At 34.4% G+C, this 17,183-nt stretch overlaps 2 protein-coding genes across 22 annotated transcripts in view; one reads left to right on the top strand and one right to left on the bottom strand.

The window, feature by feature from the left end:
* Window positions 1–8,362, top strand: part of NEXN (nexilin F-actin binding protein) — a 50,225-nt gene extending 41,863 nt beyond the window's left edge. For 4 of the 6 annotated variants that reach the window (XM_037826865.1, XM_037826862.1, XM_037826861.1 and 1 more), the window contains 4 exons: window positions 441–662; window positions 5,916–6,101; window positions 6,401–6,755; window positions 6,847–8,362. In XM_037826865.1, coding sequence (XP_037682793.1) covers window positions 441–662; window positions 5,916–6,101; window positions 6,401–6,755; window positions 6,847–6,860 — 777 coding nt within the window. In that variant the 3' untranslated portion in view covers window positions 6,861–8,362. Of the gene's footprint in view, window positions 1–440; window positions 663–5,915; window positions 6,102–6,400 lie in introns of all 6 variants that reach the window. The other 2 variants (XM_037826863.1, XM_037826860.1) reach the window with 1 other exon arrangement.
* Window positions 7,996–17,183, bottom strand: part of FUBP1 (far upstream element binding protein 1) — a 34,709-nt gene continuing 25,521 nt past the window's right edge. For 4 of the 16 annotated variants that reach the window (XM_037826844.1, XM_037826845.1, XM_037826851.1 and 1 more), the window contains 5 exons: window positions 13,374–13,433; window positions 13,148–13,293; window positions 10,505–10,551; window positions 9,468–9,604; window positions 7,996–8,221 (listed from right to left, as the gene is read on the bottom strand). In XM_037826844.1, coding sequence (XP_037682772.1) covers window positions 9,574–9,604; window positions 10,505–10,551; window positions 13,148–13,293; window positions 13,374–13,433 — 284 coding nt within the window. In that variant the 3' untranslated portion in view covers window positions 7,996–8,221; window positions 9,468–9,573. The other 12 variants (XM_037826849.1, XM_037826850.1, XM_037826857.1 and 9 more) reach the window with 9 other exon arrangements.

Raw genomic sequence — 17,183 nt, 5'->3', positions numbered from 1 at the left:
TGATTCTATTCAGAGATGAAGAAAACCACACCGAATGGGTTAAGACAAAGGGCCATTGAGTATCAGAGCCAGAAAAAGAACTCATATCTAACTTCCAGTCTAGTGTTCTTACAATTTTCTTTTTTGGCCTTCTCCCAAAGACATTCCTACAATTTTTACAATTAGTATAAGCTGATCTTGCCATGCATATTTTAGTTTTAGCAGGTATCATGGAATGTTAAGTGAGGTTTTGAACCGTACTCCCAAATGTTTTAAATGAAATGTTAAGCCTTAAATTTGTAACACCAACTTTAATTAGTAAATTTATGCATTGCATTTAAGGAAGAGGTTAAGCTTTATATTTTATTTTTTTTCAAATAAAACAGTACACACTTTTTAGATGGTTTATTGTACAAACAAATTTCTGGTGTTTACTATATAAAATATTAATCTTTTTGAAGGAAGAGGAAGAAAGTGAAACTTTTGAACTTAGCAGGGAATATGAAGAATTAATCAAATTAAAAAGGAGTGGCTCTATTCAAGCTAAAAATCTAAAAAGCAAGTTTGAAAAAATTGGACAGTTGTCTGAAAAAGAAATACAGAAAAAGATAGAAGAAGAACGAGCAAGAAGAAGAGCAATTGACCTTGAAATTAAAGAGAGAGAAGCAGAACACTTTCATGAGGTATTACTTTTACATTTAACATAGTTGTGGTAATGATAACGAATTTAACAGAAATAACTTTGACACTGAAAAAAGTTTTTGTACTTACATCTAACTGTGGGTGAAAGAAATAATCTAGGAACTAAATACTAAAAACATATTAAGATTTGAAGACTATGAAAGGCTTCCCCACTCTAGCATTGTTTCAAAATGATCTCTATCACCATTAGTCTATAGCACTGATATATCATGTGGTTCACTGTAACAAAAATGGTTCAAAAGTATTTATTGGCACGTTTTAGTCTGAATCAGTAGAACCAGGGTATACTGGACTTAAACTCCAGAGATTAAAAATAATTTATTTTAAGGTGAGGGATCAAACTGAGATAAATCACTTTATTTTCCCTCCTATAACAAGAGAAGTTGTTCCAAACATAAAATGAAGTTTGTTGTATTAGAGAAGATGTAGAGAAACTGTAACTTTTATTTTGCTTATGGGAATGTGAAATGTAGTAACTGCTGTAGAAGACACTGGCAGCTCTTCAAAATATTAAACATTGTTATCACATGATCCAGCAGTTCGACTCCTAGTGATCTTCCCAAAACCACACAAAGACTTGTATGTGAATATTCAGAGCGGCACTATTAAGAACCAAAAAGTGAAAACAACCAAATGTCAACTGATGACTGAATAAACAAATGTGGTAACAACGGAATGTTATTCAGTCATAAAAAAGAATAAAGTACTGATGCATGCTAAAATTTGGATGAATTTTCAAACCATTATGCTTCAAAACATTATGCCCGTCACAAAAGGCTACATAGTATATGATTCCATTTTCATGAAATGTCCAGAATAGGCAAATGTATAGAGATAGAAAGTAGACTACTGGTTACCAGGGCCTGGGGGAAAGAAGATGGCGGGGGGTGGGGTGATTGCTAACAGGTATGTGTTTTCTTTTGGGGTGATGAAAATGTTCTGGAATAGTGGTGATGGTTGCATAACTTTGTGAATATAGTAAAAACTACTGTGTGAATATAGTAAAAACTGAACTGTACACTTTACATGGGTGTGAATTACATCTTAATATGGTATGTGAATTACATCTTAATAAAATCTTTTAAATAGATGAGGAAAGCCCATAAAACCTGTATCTGCTCAAATCACACCAACATTCAGTGGCATTAAGTAAAATAAGCAATCATGAGATGATCTGTAATGTGTTACTATTTTATACAGGATGGTCAGGAAAGGCCTGATGGAAGGTTTGAAGTACAGATGGAATGGAGAGGATAGATTAACATGTGGGGTATGAAAATGGCAGGACTTGGCGATTGTAGTACAGAGGAAGAGAGGGAGGGGGTAAAACCAAAGAGACTGGGAATACGATAACGAAAGGGAACATGGGAATACAAGAGTTTGGAGGGAAGAGAGGTCATGAGCTATTTTGGACAAATGGAGATGCTATAGAACATCCAGATTATATTCATTAATCTATTTGATATGCACCTGAAGCTTGTGTGACCTACAGTAACATATAGGGACTTAGGGCCGAGACTCGTTGCAGGTAAACCTTTTAGCCATTGCTAAAAGCAAACACCATTTCTATTTTTTAACATCGCCTATGAGCTGGTGGAGAATGCAGGGGTGTTGGGCTTCCCTGCCTCGATGGTGGCTTATGTGAAAAATGTAGCTTATGAGGGGTGACAATGTGTTTGGGAAAACCATATGGACCACACTCCCCTATGTCCAGTGTATGGATGGATGAGTAGAAAAACGGGGGCAAAAAAAAAAAAAGGCACCCAAGTGTTCTTTTTTACTTTAATTCTTACTGTGTGTGGTAATGAAAATGTTCAAAAATTAATTTTGGTGATGAATGCACAACTATATAATGGTACTGTGAACTGAATGTACGCTTTGTATGACTGCATGGTATGTGAATATATCTCAATAAAATTGAATTTAAAAAAAAATCTCCTATGGTAAGGAGATCTTCTAAGGCCCTGTGCTAAGTTTTGGGTATGTATAAGTAAATATGATACAGTGCTTGCCCTCAAGAAGTTCAGTCCAATGGGGTATGTATGGAAACTACTGTAATTGTTTTAAGTGATATCAGTATATATTTAGGGTTATAGAATAACATAGGATGAAGTCAGTATACCTAGGAGAGGATTAACAGGGCTGAGAAAATACTTAAGCCAAGTGTGGAGACTGAATAAGAGCTGCAGTTAGAGGGAAAGCATTCCAGATTGAGGGGACAATGTGAGCCAACAGAGCTTTTGCAAAAATTTATCTGGGGAGCGGAAAATAGGTTCAAAGGACTATAATGCAAGATCAAAGAATAATGGGTGGTAAGATAAAAAATTGTAAAAGTAGGTTATGGCTAGTTGGCTATAAATATTTTTTAATGTTTTGATATATATTTTTAAAATATAGCCAACTATGGCCTTATCTTTGCAGGGACTCTGATCCAGGTGACAATGTAAATAATGTAAGTTTTAGGACAGAGTAATATAAGGTTTATATTTATGAAAGAATTCTCTATCATAGAGGATGAACTGGAAGACATGGAAGGCATGAAGTTAGGGTTGTATTACAACATTCTAGGGGAGAAAAACAGTCCTAACTTCAACTGAACTCAGTAACAGGTTGCTTATGGGCAAGAGGTGCATGCTGAAGACCCTGTTACTTCAATATTACCAGGGAAACTAGATGATGCTATAGAGCATTCAGGAGGTGTGGAGAAGTGGGGTGAATAAATTGTTTGGGACATGTAAAGTTTGAGCTATATGTGGATAAGTTAAAGGCACTCTGAAACCTAAGTCCTGAGTTCAGGTAAGAGACAGGAGATAGATGAAAGTGTAGGAGTAGATGAAGCCATCTAAAGACTTAAGTCTGAAGAGGAATGATACAATCCTGGAAAACACTATCATTTAATAGATGGACAGCCATTTAATGTATGGACCAACAGTTGAGACTGAGTCTTTAGAAAGATAAATGAATCATAGAAGGTAAAGAAACGTTCAGTTAGTACGCACTTGCCTTTTTGTTGTTGTTGTTAAAGGTAATGAAACCTCTGAGCAGCCATTCCTACTCCTACAAATAGGTAGGTAAAATAAGAATAAAGGAAAAGAGTTAGGTAGGTGGCTTCCTCTTTTATTGCTATCACTGGCTCTCCTTTGTATACTGGAATGTCAGATGAGAGCATGGCTGATCTATAACCCTTCAAGATGACCTGAATAAAGTTTGCTGTGAAAAGTTTTTGTACCCTCTATTTCTTTCTGTTAGGTTAAAGGTCACTTTTAAAACTTGTGTTGGCATAGTTTGGCATTGAGTGCAATGAACTTCCACAGTAAGACACTCCCACCCTCACCCTTGAATACCTACAGCCTCCCCCCACCCCCACCCCACAATCTGATCGTATATCTAGCTTCTTCCTTTAGAAAATGTCGATGTTTACCTTCAAAACATCTTTCAATGCCTAACTCCTTGGAACCTTCCCTAATCAAAGAATTCCATCTCAGCTCCTGTGGTACTTAATTTGTACCACTCATTTGGTATTTAATTCACGTAATTGCCTTAGCAACTGACTCCTAGTTTTCCAACAAGGTGTATTTCAGAAAGCTTTCTTATGCTTCCTTCTTTCTGAGATTCACTGCCTGTACTGCCTGTAATATTCATGTGTTGGTGATATCGATTTTCTATTAAGAATGCAGCTAGAGAATGAAGATTATTCCATTTAACATGACTCTCTTAGTAGATTACTCTCACAGAAACAATTTTAAACTGGATTTTCAGGGATTCAAGAAAGGGCACCAATTGTACTTAACAACTGAAAGACTGTTCATAATTTTTCTCCCAGTTAACTCATTAGGAATCTCACTCACCCAGATTTCTTCTTTTCTTAATGCAGGTTTGGGGTAGCTAAATAAATAACTTCTTACAAACTTGCACAAACTTTTATGCTAAAATTCAGAAGGCAAGTTATTAAGTGGGAGGGAAAGATTCAGAATAGCAGTTGTACCTGCTGGAACAGCATATCTTGAAAATTTATTCTTACCATTGAAAGAGTAAAATTAAGGGTGTAGTGTGAACAAAGAATTATTCTGACCTGGAAAACACTGAGATAAAACTGCAGCAAGTAAACTATTCTTTAAAGTACTTTTCTTGGTCTTTTAAACGTAACTACTAAGAACCATATTACATCATTTGTTAGTAGTAACTGCCATCAGGCATTAAATTTATGAACTGAAGGTAAAATAATGGCACAAATAATTTAAATAGCAAGTATTTCATCATTTCTGATCTAGGATTTTCCAACACTAAACCAAATAAAATCTGATTAAGAAGAATAAGAAAAACTATCCAGCTTTCTTCTACCTTTTTATTCTGTTCATTGAAACTGAGCTCAAACTGATATAAAATATCCCATGAACTAAGATTTTCTTTATATAGGCAATTAATTTCTGAACAGCTTGTTTCAGAAGTTGCTCATTTAGTTGGTTGTGGTACCCCGATCCAATTTTCCCATAGTACAGTGAAATGTAAATAATGACGTTCACAGATAGACTCACAAAAGCCTAACTGTCAACTACAGCTAAAGTACTTTAGAATCCGTGATTTTTTTGCTTCCTAGGATGTTAACACCACACTAAAACTGCTTTTGAAGGCCACTGATGACCTAATCACCAATTCACTTTTCCTAGACTCATGCTATTTGACATGTGAAACCGCTTTCAAATCACTCCCTTGATTATTTCCATGGCTTCCAACTCTCACTTAAAACAGATGAGATTTCACTTTAGTGAATTCTCCATGTTCCAGCCATTGCCTCTTGAACAGTTTTCCTCTCCTACTCTTTTTCTACATGTAAACACTCTTCCTTGACATTTTGACGATCAAAAAATTATTTGTTGGATGGAGTTGGTCTAAAGGACATATTTCTATTAGCTTAGAAGGGTAAGGAAAATCATGAAGTGAGAAAAAGCAGAGTATGGCTTTCTTGCATTCTTATTCAGTTACTATCAATAACAAGCACTGAGAATTGGGGCAATCTTTATATTGGGAGAAGAGGATTTTGATAATGTTTCACAAGTCATCTTTTCTGACTTGAGGAACAGTAAAAATCTGCACATCTGCAGTGTAGAACAAATATGCACACTCAACATGTTAATTATTTCTGTGACCTGTAATAGATCTTCAGATCTATTAAGGTTTTAGTCATTAGCTTCTAGAAAAACAGCAAATGTTAATCTTAACCCACTTTCTTGAAGGAAGAAGATGTCGATATCAAGCCTGCAAAGAAAAGTGAGGCTCCCTTTACTCATAAAGTGAATATGAAAGCCAGATTTGAACAAATGGCTAAAGCAAGAGAAGAAGAACAACAAAGAAGAATTGAAGAACAAAAGTTACTACGTATGCAGTTTGAACAGAAGGAAATTGATGCAGCACTACAAAAGGTACCGGACTTACATATCCTTTATATTCAACAGATGCTCTTAAAAACCAGTATGTTTTATGAGGAATAAAAATACAGCTTTCAAGAAGAAAAGAACTCAGGTTACTGGAATGTTAAGTAAAATGCACCTTATAGTAAGCATACCAACATTTTATTTTTTGAAAAAGCAAATTTACCTTTAAAATTCTATGACTAACTCATTATCCTCATTTTGTTGTAATATGGTAATACTCTGAAGGACACACATCTCAAAAAATGTACTGTTATAAATGCCAACCTGACACTCTTATTTTAATACAGAAAAGAGAAGAAGAGGAAGAAGAGGGTAGCACCATAAATGGCTCCACTATTGAAGATGAAGCACAAATGAGATCAGGAGCTCCATGGTTCAAAAAGCCTCTGAAAAACCTATCAGTTGTAGATAGTGAACCAGTTAGATTTACTGTTAAAGTGACAGGAGACCCCAAACCAGAAATCACATGGTGGTTTGAAGGAGAAGTACTGCAGGACGGAGAAGACTATCAATATATTGAAAGAGGAGAAACTTACTGCCTTTATTTACCAGAAACTTTCCCAGAAGACGAAGGAGAGTATATGTGTAAAGCAGTCAACAATAAAGGCTCAGCAGCTAGTACCTGTATTCTTACCATTGAAAGTAAGAATTAATCACTCTTTTAACAATCAAACCTTTATCCTATTTTAAAAAAAATTCCTTAAAAAATCACTTTTCTTCTTCTGTTTTTTAGCTGACGACTACTAGCCCTCTTCTCCCCTCCCAGGAACTCTTTCTCCCTTCAACTTTCTTACTACATCCATCTTTTCTGTGAAGGGGCCAAAAAAGGAATCCAGAAGTGCCACTGTGTTGACTTCTTATTCCTTTTCATAAGTCTTCAAAACAAGCTCATCTAAAGAATACCTTCTTCCTTTCCAAATGAGCACCAGATTCATTGCCCTATCATGCAATAGCAACCAACAAAATGTGTATTTAATGGGGGGAGGGGGGGAGTGGAAAATTTACTCAATGATCCTACTGGACCCTATTACAAAGGCTATGCATTTCCCATGAGTTTGCAATTATGCTAAAAAATAAACCAGAAGTAGAGTGCATTATTTTGCATGAAAGAATGTCATTTATGAGCTATTTACCTAAAATTAGTCTGAATAGCTGAAATGTAGTGAATGTGGAAGTTACCAACTTGAGTGGGCTTTCTTCCTGAGTAGTAACTCATTTTGATTATTGTAGTTTCAATCTTTCTATAAGCAGAGGTATGGGGACAAGGTGGGGAAGGGTGTGGAGTTAATCCTTTTAAGGGAGAGGAATATGGTGAAAAAATTATTTTTAAGTAGGACAACTTCCAAGAAATAATTGCCAGAAAAATCTGATAGAAACTACCACTTATACAGAGTTCTGAGTGATGAGAAATATTAAATATGTATTTTTCAAATGTGTGTAATGTATAATCAAATTTGTGAAGCCAATTTATGCTGTGATCTTGCCTGAACAAATTACATTTTAATGACAAAACTTTGTATTAATAGTTCGTGCAAAAAAACCCACTGTCAACATAATTTAAACTTTCAAAATCTGAGGATTGTATTTAGGAAAAATGGCAAATATTCAATTTTAAATTCAGGTCTTTAAAATGAGTTTGTAAATAATTAGCTACTATGTTCTGTTATCGAGTTGTTTTATATTTTAATTTCTGGAAGACAATTTTATTTTACAATGTAAACCCATAATAAAATAACTTATGTATTAAAAAAAAGGTCTTTTAGTAAAGACTTGTGAAATAAGATGCTTTTCCCCCTTTTCATTAGAATTTTTAAAAAAAGTTCTCATGGTACACCTTTAACGAAAGTCAAATATAAAGCAGAAAGAGACAAAAACACTCCTCTTTAATATCCATCAATTTACATTTCTTTTTTTATTGAGGAAACCATAATCAATACAAAATTACAGCAATCATGTGCCCTTTTACAAACAATGCCATTAAAGCAAGCTCTAAACCACAGTTTGTAAAATATTCAATTTACCTCAAGTCCAAGCTGCATCTCCCTAAGATACTGTTCCCATCACAGTAGCCATTTTAAGCCAATCTTCTTTTTACACACGGGTAGTTTCTGTAGAGAACACTTTTCTCAGGACGAAAATGCATCGAGCATGCATAAGAAAAAATATATATATGCGCAAATACATTTAAGAGTTTCTATAGGGGTATCACTGAAGAAAATAAAACCCTGGGATTTGCTTCTTAAAAGCACCAAAAAAAAAAACAAAAACAAAAACAAAACAAAAAAAAAACCTCTAAAATTTATACCATGGGAAGAAAATCAAGTGACTTACTAAACAAAAAATAAGGTTATTTTCAGAATCAATTATTTTTAACTAGGTATTGTTAAAATGCATTTTTAAATGAGGCAGAATTTGCAGAAAATAAAAACAAGACATCCTCATTGAACAGAAAATGCTACATCATTATTCTAGATAACAGATTACTTTCTAGGTAGCACTGGTTCTCCTGGAAGGGTATTCAAACAAATGAAATATTATCACTTCTGAATATATCCCTATTTCCCTCATAAGGTACTTTACTACTCCTACCCAAACCCACCCTTATGATTTAACTACCAAGATACTTGTTTAAGATTATAATTTTACAATGTTTATAAACCACTAGTATCAAATTACTAGTTTCAGTATTAAAACCATTTTCATTAATTAAAAATAAAAGTATATGTCTCATCTCTAAAAGAAACATCAAACCAATTAATTCTAAGTATCACCACACAGTTATTTTAAAAAATTAAAAACATTGTCAAGTTTTTTAAGTGCTAAGTAAAATAAATCAGTTCAATTTCAAACTAAACTAAACATATCGTTTCTAACACTCCTAACATCCACTGCATTCAAATCAACTGGCTCACCTTTTCTGCTTTCCATTTATTTCAAGGTTAAGCTTAGTGCCATTTAAAAAACTGCTCGTAGTATCAGTGACGGCTTATGGTAATGAATAAAAAGATTCTTGTGAGACAGAAACAATGCCTCAATATCTATCAGCATTCACCTATATTTTCTTTTATGAAAATGCAATCTACAACTAACCAAAACTTGGCAGGCTCTCAAGGTCTAAAGACATACCTATCATTGACTATTAAAACACACACACACACACACACACACACACACACACACATGTGGTGCAGTAGCTACATAACTTAAGAAATTTAACAGTTCATGGAACATTTAAATTCAAGTGAATTAACACTTTAAAATGAAAAGTGATCAAAAGCAGGTACATTACACCCTATACCATATTATGTATGGGAATACATTTCATATTTCTCAATTATGATTTGCCAATTTTACCTTCTACATTGAGCCCTTCTATGGTCCATGCTCATCGGCTCACCAATGGCATACACTCAAAGGATTCCTCTTTATGGGTAACTATCTCAGGACCTGATTTTATGAGCTATGATTTGGTGCTTGCAGCATCTTCAGCACTGTGTGTGAAAATGAAGGCAGTATTTTTGAATATTTTTCTTTGTTGTAGAGATAAGCAGGAGTTTTAAAAGGATCAGCACATTTTAGAAACTGAATAAACAAAATTGATATGATGCTGCTTTAATACATTCATCTTAACTCATAATATGTACCAGTTAAAAACATCTATAAGACAACACAAACATTTTAAACTGGCAAAAATAAAATAAATGCAGTGTCAGTTATTAAAGTATTATAAATCAGAAAAATATTGATACAGATTATGAAAGGTTATTTGCTATACAGTTAACATTTCACTGATGCACACATGCCTTTTAACAAAACATACTGCCAGTTTTCCTTATAATTTTTCCTTTGTTAGCATATATGTTATGAGAACTGAATTGTCAAAAAAAAAAGTCATAATAAAACTGACCCATAATGTCCTTACTGAATTACTATATTTCAAGAATAAGAAAAAATAAAGAATTCAGAGCTTTGGAGGGCAAAGAAAATGTCCTGTCAATCATATAACAGATTGTGAAGGCTGTTGAAGTTTCTGACCAAGTGATTTCCTAAATCTTGAAAACTATATAATTGTCCTTTCTTAACTGTAACACTTCTTCTATATTTGGGAAAAGATACAAAAATAATTGGATGTAGTTCAATTATAGCAGCAATCTACTCATCATTTTTTTCTTGTTTTAATTAAAAAACTAAGATAAAAAACATTACCCAGAAATGTAAACAGTTGTTTCAACAACTTACAGACTTTCCACTGAAATGGTAGCATAAATAACAAAATACATTTTGGGGAAGCAAAAGCAGATTGCTTTTGAATACACAACCACAAAAATCTCACAAGGACGACATTAATGTACTAAAATATTTATTCATATATGTCCTTAGGTTGTGCTTACCTGTTGCTTTTTGCAGCAGAACCTAAGGTGGAAGGTCTGGGAAGGCACTGTGAAGTATAAATAATTGCACTGTTTGCAATTAATAAAGATTTTAAACCTTAAATGAATCAAAATCAACAGCCTCCATTTTGTGAATTATGATACTGAATCCAACTGAACTATTTCTTCAGTTTAAGTAATAAATGCACCACTTTCCTAAAAGGTCATCTCTAAAACAGTATCATGCAAAATACTGAAACTGTTCACATCAATACCCTAACTCTAAAGACAATTGAAAACTCCTCCTTAACAAACTTCAAACTAGAATTATATATCTCAATCTAAATAAGGGTAAGGGAAGTCACTCCAAGTTCAATAAAACAATCAAAAACATTTCTAATATCTACAACAAACTGTACTATTTCCCATCCTGCAAGTAATCTCAACATTTATGTCCTCATACATCTTCCTTTGAAGTATATTCAAAGCAACAGATGGTGCTCTCCACCAAATAAAGAATTGATTATTTATATTGAAGAAATGGTATTAAAACTGCTACATTGCTTATTTGCAAACTGAAAACCACTTCTGTCTGATACATTTCAAGTCTTTCATAGTGAAACATAAGATATGCATATTTTACACTGAAAAGCAGTATTTTAGGAGCACCAGAGAATAATACTTTTCAATTTTATTAATAATAGTTTTCTTTAGCTACAGCTAAAGCATATCAAAAATACTTACCCATTAAGCTCACTACAAAAAAAAAATACAGACCTACGTATTATTCTATGTTACAGTAAGAAGCAGTCATGGTTTTCCAAGATATCAGCACTGTATTCCAGCATAATATTCACACAAAGTATGGCATATGCATTATGTGGAACATTGACAAAAAGATACTGTTGCAGTTCATCAATTTGTCATTCTGATGTACTTACAGTGCAATGCTCCTTGAAGGAACACAATCAAGGATGATACACAGCACAGTCCTCCTCACCCCTACAGAGCTAGTTCTATACTGGCTGGATCAAACCTGCACTTCAACAGACAATGGCAAGACAGACTGTATTCGCATGTTGTCTAATATATTAATATGCAAAGAGCCAACAAATATGCAAAGAGTAAAACAATGGATTTCAACAAAATATAAGAACTTCAGCATGAGTGTTAAAGAGTAATAAAATGATTTCAAGTACATAAAAAAATTAAGTTGATTCAATGACTGGACTTGTGCATTTACAAAACAAAGCTTATCTATACTGCAAAAAGAAAAAAAAAAGAAAAAAGAATAAAAGCTCAAACGTTTCCATACCCCAATTATGTTTCAATGGCAGATGCAATGTCTCTATACTTTTTGCATACTATTCACTTTTCTACCCTAAATTTAGAAAGAAACACACTGATATTGTATACATTGAAAGAGTTGCTTTACATGAAAAAAATGTTCTTATTATACTACTCATATTCACTATCCAAAAACTGTTTAAAAATTAGTTATGCAGAAACGGTCTTGGAAATCAAGTAATTATCATTAAGAATAGAAAGGTTAACTGTTATAGCAGCAGTACAGGTCTGAAACAGTGGTCATGTATAAAAGGAAATTTCACTGTTAATGCAATGGAAGTATGCCAAAAGTTCACTGTACACACATGCAATTTTTAATCAAACAGAAGGAAAAAATGAAGATATCAAGATTACTTGTGCTGAAACAGCCAAATACAATAAATGGAAAAGATTCTCCAATCTACCACTATACTGCAAGGGGAAGAAAACATGCCAGTGTTTAAAAACTCAATTAATATTTCACGGGGAAAGCTTATATATTTGTGTATATGTATCTTAATTTATCATTGCTAAGAAAATATGAATCCTTTAAATACCCACATATCCAACTTACCGACACAGGAGGTTTCATATCATTTATTGTAAAGCACAAAACAGGCATTTTAAAAGTGAAAGTATACATTGAAAAAGTACATTTATATCACAAAGCATCGACCACATAATAGTTGCAAATACATTTGCTGGAATGTGTACATCTACACTAAATACTAAAAACAAAACCAATTTTCATTTCTACACAGAAATATTAACCTCCTATCAGTAGTGATAGATATTTTGTACATTTTCAAAAAAAAAAAAAAAACACTATTTTTTAAAAAACAAAAACAAAATTAAGATCTTCAGCAAGTCGTCTGCATCCATATATTTAACAAAGGTTTTTTTCCCCCACACAATGAAGCAAATACTGTATTGTCCACTTCTTATTATTGGCCCTGTGCAGAAGAGATACATAAGAAATACACAGAAAGTTAAAGAAAATCCTTTAAATGGAGCTAACTCAGGAGTGAATCCTTTAAGAAAGAAAAACTGGTTAATATAAATGGTGGTGGCTTCTTGCATGATTTGCAAATCCCTGAGGGAAGAAAATTTAATTTTTAAATCAAAGGCACTGTAGAAATATTCAGCACTCAGATGCCAGAAAGCATTATATAAAACAAACAAAGAGACCCCAAACAATACACCACAGTACATCATTTAGATGGTATACTTTGCCAGGTAAAAATTTAAAAAGGCAAACATACTCTCAAAGAGACAAACAGCAAGCATGCAGGAAACATGATCAGAGTGGAAATCAACAAATTAGCAAATTTATTATACCTGAGGTGCTGGAGGATGCTGTGGCATTCCCTGTGGACTTGTCTGGGCATAGTAGGCTGCTTGTTGTCTATAATACTCAGCCCAGGCTGCACTATAATCTGGCTGACCACCTGGTGGAGCCCCAGCGGGAGCAGGAACTGCTTGACCTTTGGAAAAAGAGAACAACTTTGTTGCTGTAACCACAATGAAAAGCCCAAAAGAATCTCATTTCTAATAAAAACAATACCTTGCTTCTTGTAATATTCCTCCCAAGCCTTTGAATAATCTTGTGTCTGCCCTTGTTGACCTAAAAAAAACCCCCTAAATTTTAATACAAAATTATATCCACTGTAAGTACAGGTTACAAAGACAAAAGCATAAAGGGACAGATTGTTCCTGTTTTATTTAAAATATGTTATTAGTATCAGAAACCAGTAATTTTTTAAAAAATTAGAATGTTCTTCATCTCCTTTTTGTCTTACTCCAATCGTAATTTAAACATCCCTACTAATAAAAAAAGCCAAACCAAACCACACTCCACCGCGGCTTTAACGAAGAAATGTATGGATTTAGGCATAATCTTGATTTAGTCCCCAAACTTACAAGCTGTTAATGCTCTAATAAGTTTGGAAAGTGCTTCAAATAAGTAGTCTATAAACCTTCTGATGGTTCCAAAGCAGCTGATGATCAGCAAATAAGGGAGAGGAGGGAAAACCTTCTCTTTTGGCCTAGATTCTTTTGATCTCTTAGCTAATTAGATCTTTTATACTATAGGTTTTAAACAAAATGTGAATCTTCAATGGAGAAACAGAAAAAATATTTGAGAAATAAACAAAAACCACTTAAAGGCTTTTAACAAGACTTGATGAAGATTTTCGTTTCCTGCTGATTAGTGACCTATAAACTGTGTTCAAAGACTAATATTCAAAATTACTTTTAATAAGAAGTTAAAAACTTCAAGTAATACAATTTTATTTAAAAACCCTGACAAAGGACATAAAGAACAATTAATAAAGAGGTTCTAAGCAATAAGAGGAATGAAATACACAAACTAGTTTTTAAGTCTCTTTTTTTTTTTCCTAAAAAGGGGCACTTTTCTGAATTGAGAGATTAACTATTAAAGACATTTCTAAGACAATCAGGGAAATTTAAACATGGTCTCTTTGTTGATATTATTGAAATAATGTATTTAGAGTGAAGCATCTGCAACTTACTTTGCAATGGTTCAGCTACAACGTTGTGTACACACAAGCAAATGTGGCAAATTTTTAAAAACTGTGAATCTGGGTAGAAGATATGGCAGAGTGATAAGCTTTAGGGTTCCATCCACCCCAGAATCTTTCTTTCAACAATCAGCAAGAACTGGAAGAAACATCTTTTCAAAGCTCCAGAAAAGTTAAAGGACTACTCTAACAGAGTAAGCACTCAACCAAGAAAAAAAGTAACTTAAAAGCAGTAAGATCTCCTGGTGCCCTGGAAGTCTCTGCCCCATCCCCTCACTGGTTTGTGGAATCAGCCTGCATTCCCTGTATGGATCTCTGGTCCCAGTTCCACAGGGAACAGCGTAATTATTGAGCAATGCTGGGAAACATGTATGTCTGGCTCCATCTGTCAGGTGGTGGTGGCCTGAGGGACTGACTCAACTGTCCCAGAACTTGCCCTGTATGTAGATGGCAGCTCTTGGAGCTATCCTACAGAATGCTGTGGCGAGAGCAGTCAACTTGGGCTGCCTGGGGGCAAGGGATTGCTGGATGAAGGCCAGTGTAACACCTGGCACCATGAGGAAACCATTTTCTAAGGAAGAGGGAACATTTAGAAATGTGCAAACAAGATTTGAGGCATGGGGAGAAAGGCTCAGGGAGGCCCCTACATTTTAGCCTGGAGCTATTCTCTAAATTGACTGTATGGAACCCTGAAGAGCACTTGCACAGGTCAATCTGCAAAGATTAGGGAGGTGTTTTCTTTTCTACCTTTTTTTTTTTTTTTGGTTAGCTTCAGGAATTCAAGGAAAGCTCTGTCATAATATTAGTGGGATACAAGATTAAAAGCCTAAATTCCAGTGATAACACATTAAAATATCAAAATATTCAGGTTTCAACAAAAGGTCACGAAACATACAAAAAAGAGGAAGCGAAAGTCTAGGCAAAGGAGATTAAAGCTTTAGAAACCATCAATGAGGAAGACCAGACCAGATCAAGACTTCTCTTTAAAAATGGTCCTAAATATGCTCAAAGAGTTAAAGGAAAACTTGGAGAAAGAACTAAAGTAAATCAGGAAAAAAATAGGTGAACACAATGAGACTAATAATAGAGAAATGAAAGTTATGTAAAGGAACCAAGCGAGCTGAAGACCACGGTAAAAGAAGTTAAAAATTCCCAGAGGGGTTCAACAGCAGATGGAAACTGACAAGAAACAAGCAGAGAACTGAAAGATACGCCAACTGAAATTATTCATTCTGAGGGGCAGGAAAAAGAACGAAGAAAAGTGAACAAAGCCTGAGGAACCTGTGGGCCACCATCATGCATGCCTATATACACACTGTAGGAGTCCCACAAGGAAAAAAAGGAAGAGGGAATATTCAAAGAAATAATGGGTGAAAACTTCCCAAATTTAACAGAAGACATGAATATAAACATCCAAGATGCTCAACAAACTCCAACAATATGCTGTGGCATATTATAATCAAACTGGTGAATGCCAAAGATAAAAAGAATTGTGAAAGCCACAAAAGACAAGCAATATGTCACGCACAAGGAATCCTCAGTAAGATTAAGTGCTTATTTCTCACTGGAAACCATGGAGGCAAGAAAGCAGTGGGATGACATATTTAAAGTGGTGAAGGCAAAAACTGCCAAATAAGAATTCTACATCTGGTAAAACTGTCTTTCAAAAACGAGGAAGCGATTAAGACATTCCCAGATAAACAAAGCTGAGGGAGTTCATCACCACAGGACTGGATCTAGAAGAGATACTAAAGAGACTTCTGCAGTTTGAAAATAAAGGACAACAGACAATAGATTGGAGCCATATGAAGAAATAAAGATCTCCAGCAAGGGTAATGACATGGGCAAATATAAATGCCAGTACTATTGTAAACTTTTTACCTCCAACAGGATCTAAAAGGCAAATGCATAAAATGTGATGATAAAAAACATGTAATTTGTGACAAGAACTACACATGGATGGAGGGATGGAAGAGTACAAGAACATGTAGCTTGAGTATACTACTGAAGTTAAGTTGGTATCAAAGCAAATGACAGTGTTACAGATTTAGGATGTTAAATTTAAGTTCCATGGCAACTACGAAGAAAATACTGGAAAATATGCAAGTTCAGAAACAGAAATTAGAGTACAGGCTGCCAGATGCAAGGGAAGGAAGGCATGGGGATTGGGGTGTTAATATATAACGGAAGTAGAATTTGTTTGGGGATGGGAAAGTAATTCAAAGTGGTGAGGGTACCACAATGTTCTGAGTGTGATTAATCCCACTGAATGGTATGCTTGGGGGTGGCTGAGATTTGAAAATTTATGACGTATATAGGTTTCCACAATTAAGAGGGAAAAAAAAAAGGAAAGAAAGAGCAACTAAAGAGATAATGACAATTAAATCCAAAACATGATCCTGGATGGGATCTAGTAAGGGAGGAAAAAAGACTCAAGGGGACATTATTGGGACATAGGAAAAAACTGGAATATAGACCATAAGCTTTGAATCAATGATAAATTTCTCTAACTTGATAAACGTACTTGGGTGAATGTCCTAGTTCTTAGAAAATGCACGACAGTATTAAGTGTTCAAGGAGCATGATGTATACAATCACACTCAAGTGTTCAGTAAATGGATTGATAAAAAGATAAGCAGGCTGACAGACAGAAGGATGGATAGACAGACAGATACGGGAAATGTGGCAAAATGTTAAAATTGGATGGATCTGGGTATCGGGGGGGGGTAGGGATATGTTGGAGATCTCTGTATGTTATCCGTATTATTTTTGTAACCGTAGGTTTTAAAGTATTTAGAAATAAAAAGTAAAGAAAGAGGCCCTGGAGAAAACAA

The sequence above is a fragment of the Choloepus didactylus genome, chromosome 2 (genome assembly GCF_015220235.1).
Source record: "Choloepus didactylus isolate mChoDid1 chromosome 2, mChoDid1.pri, whole genome shotgun sequence".
Taxonomy (NCBI): domain Eukaryota; kingdom Metazoa; phylum Chordata; class Mammalia; order Pilosa; family Megalonychidae; genus Choloepus; species Choloepus didactylus.
The sequence above is the reverse complement of the archived record's forward strand: the minus strand, read 5'-3'. Positions and strand labels throughout refer to the sequence as shown.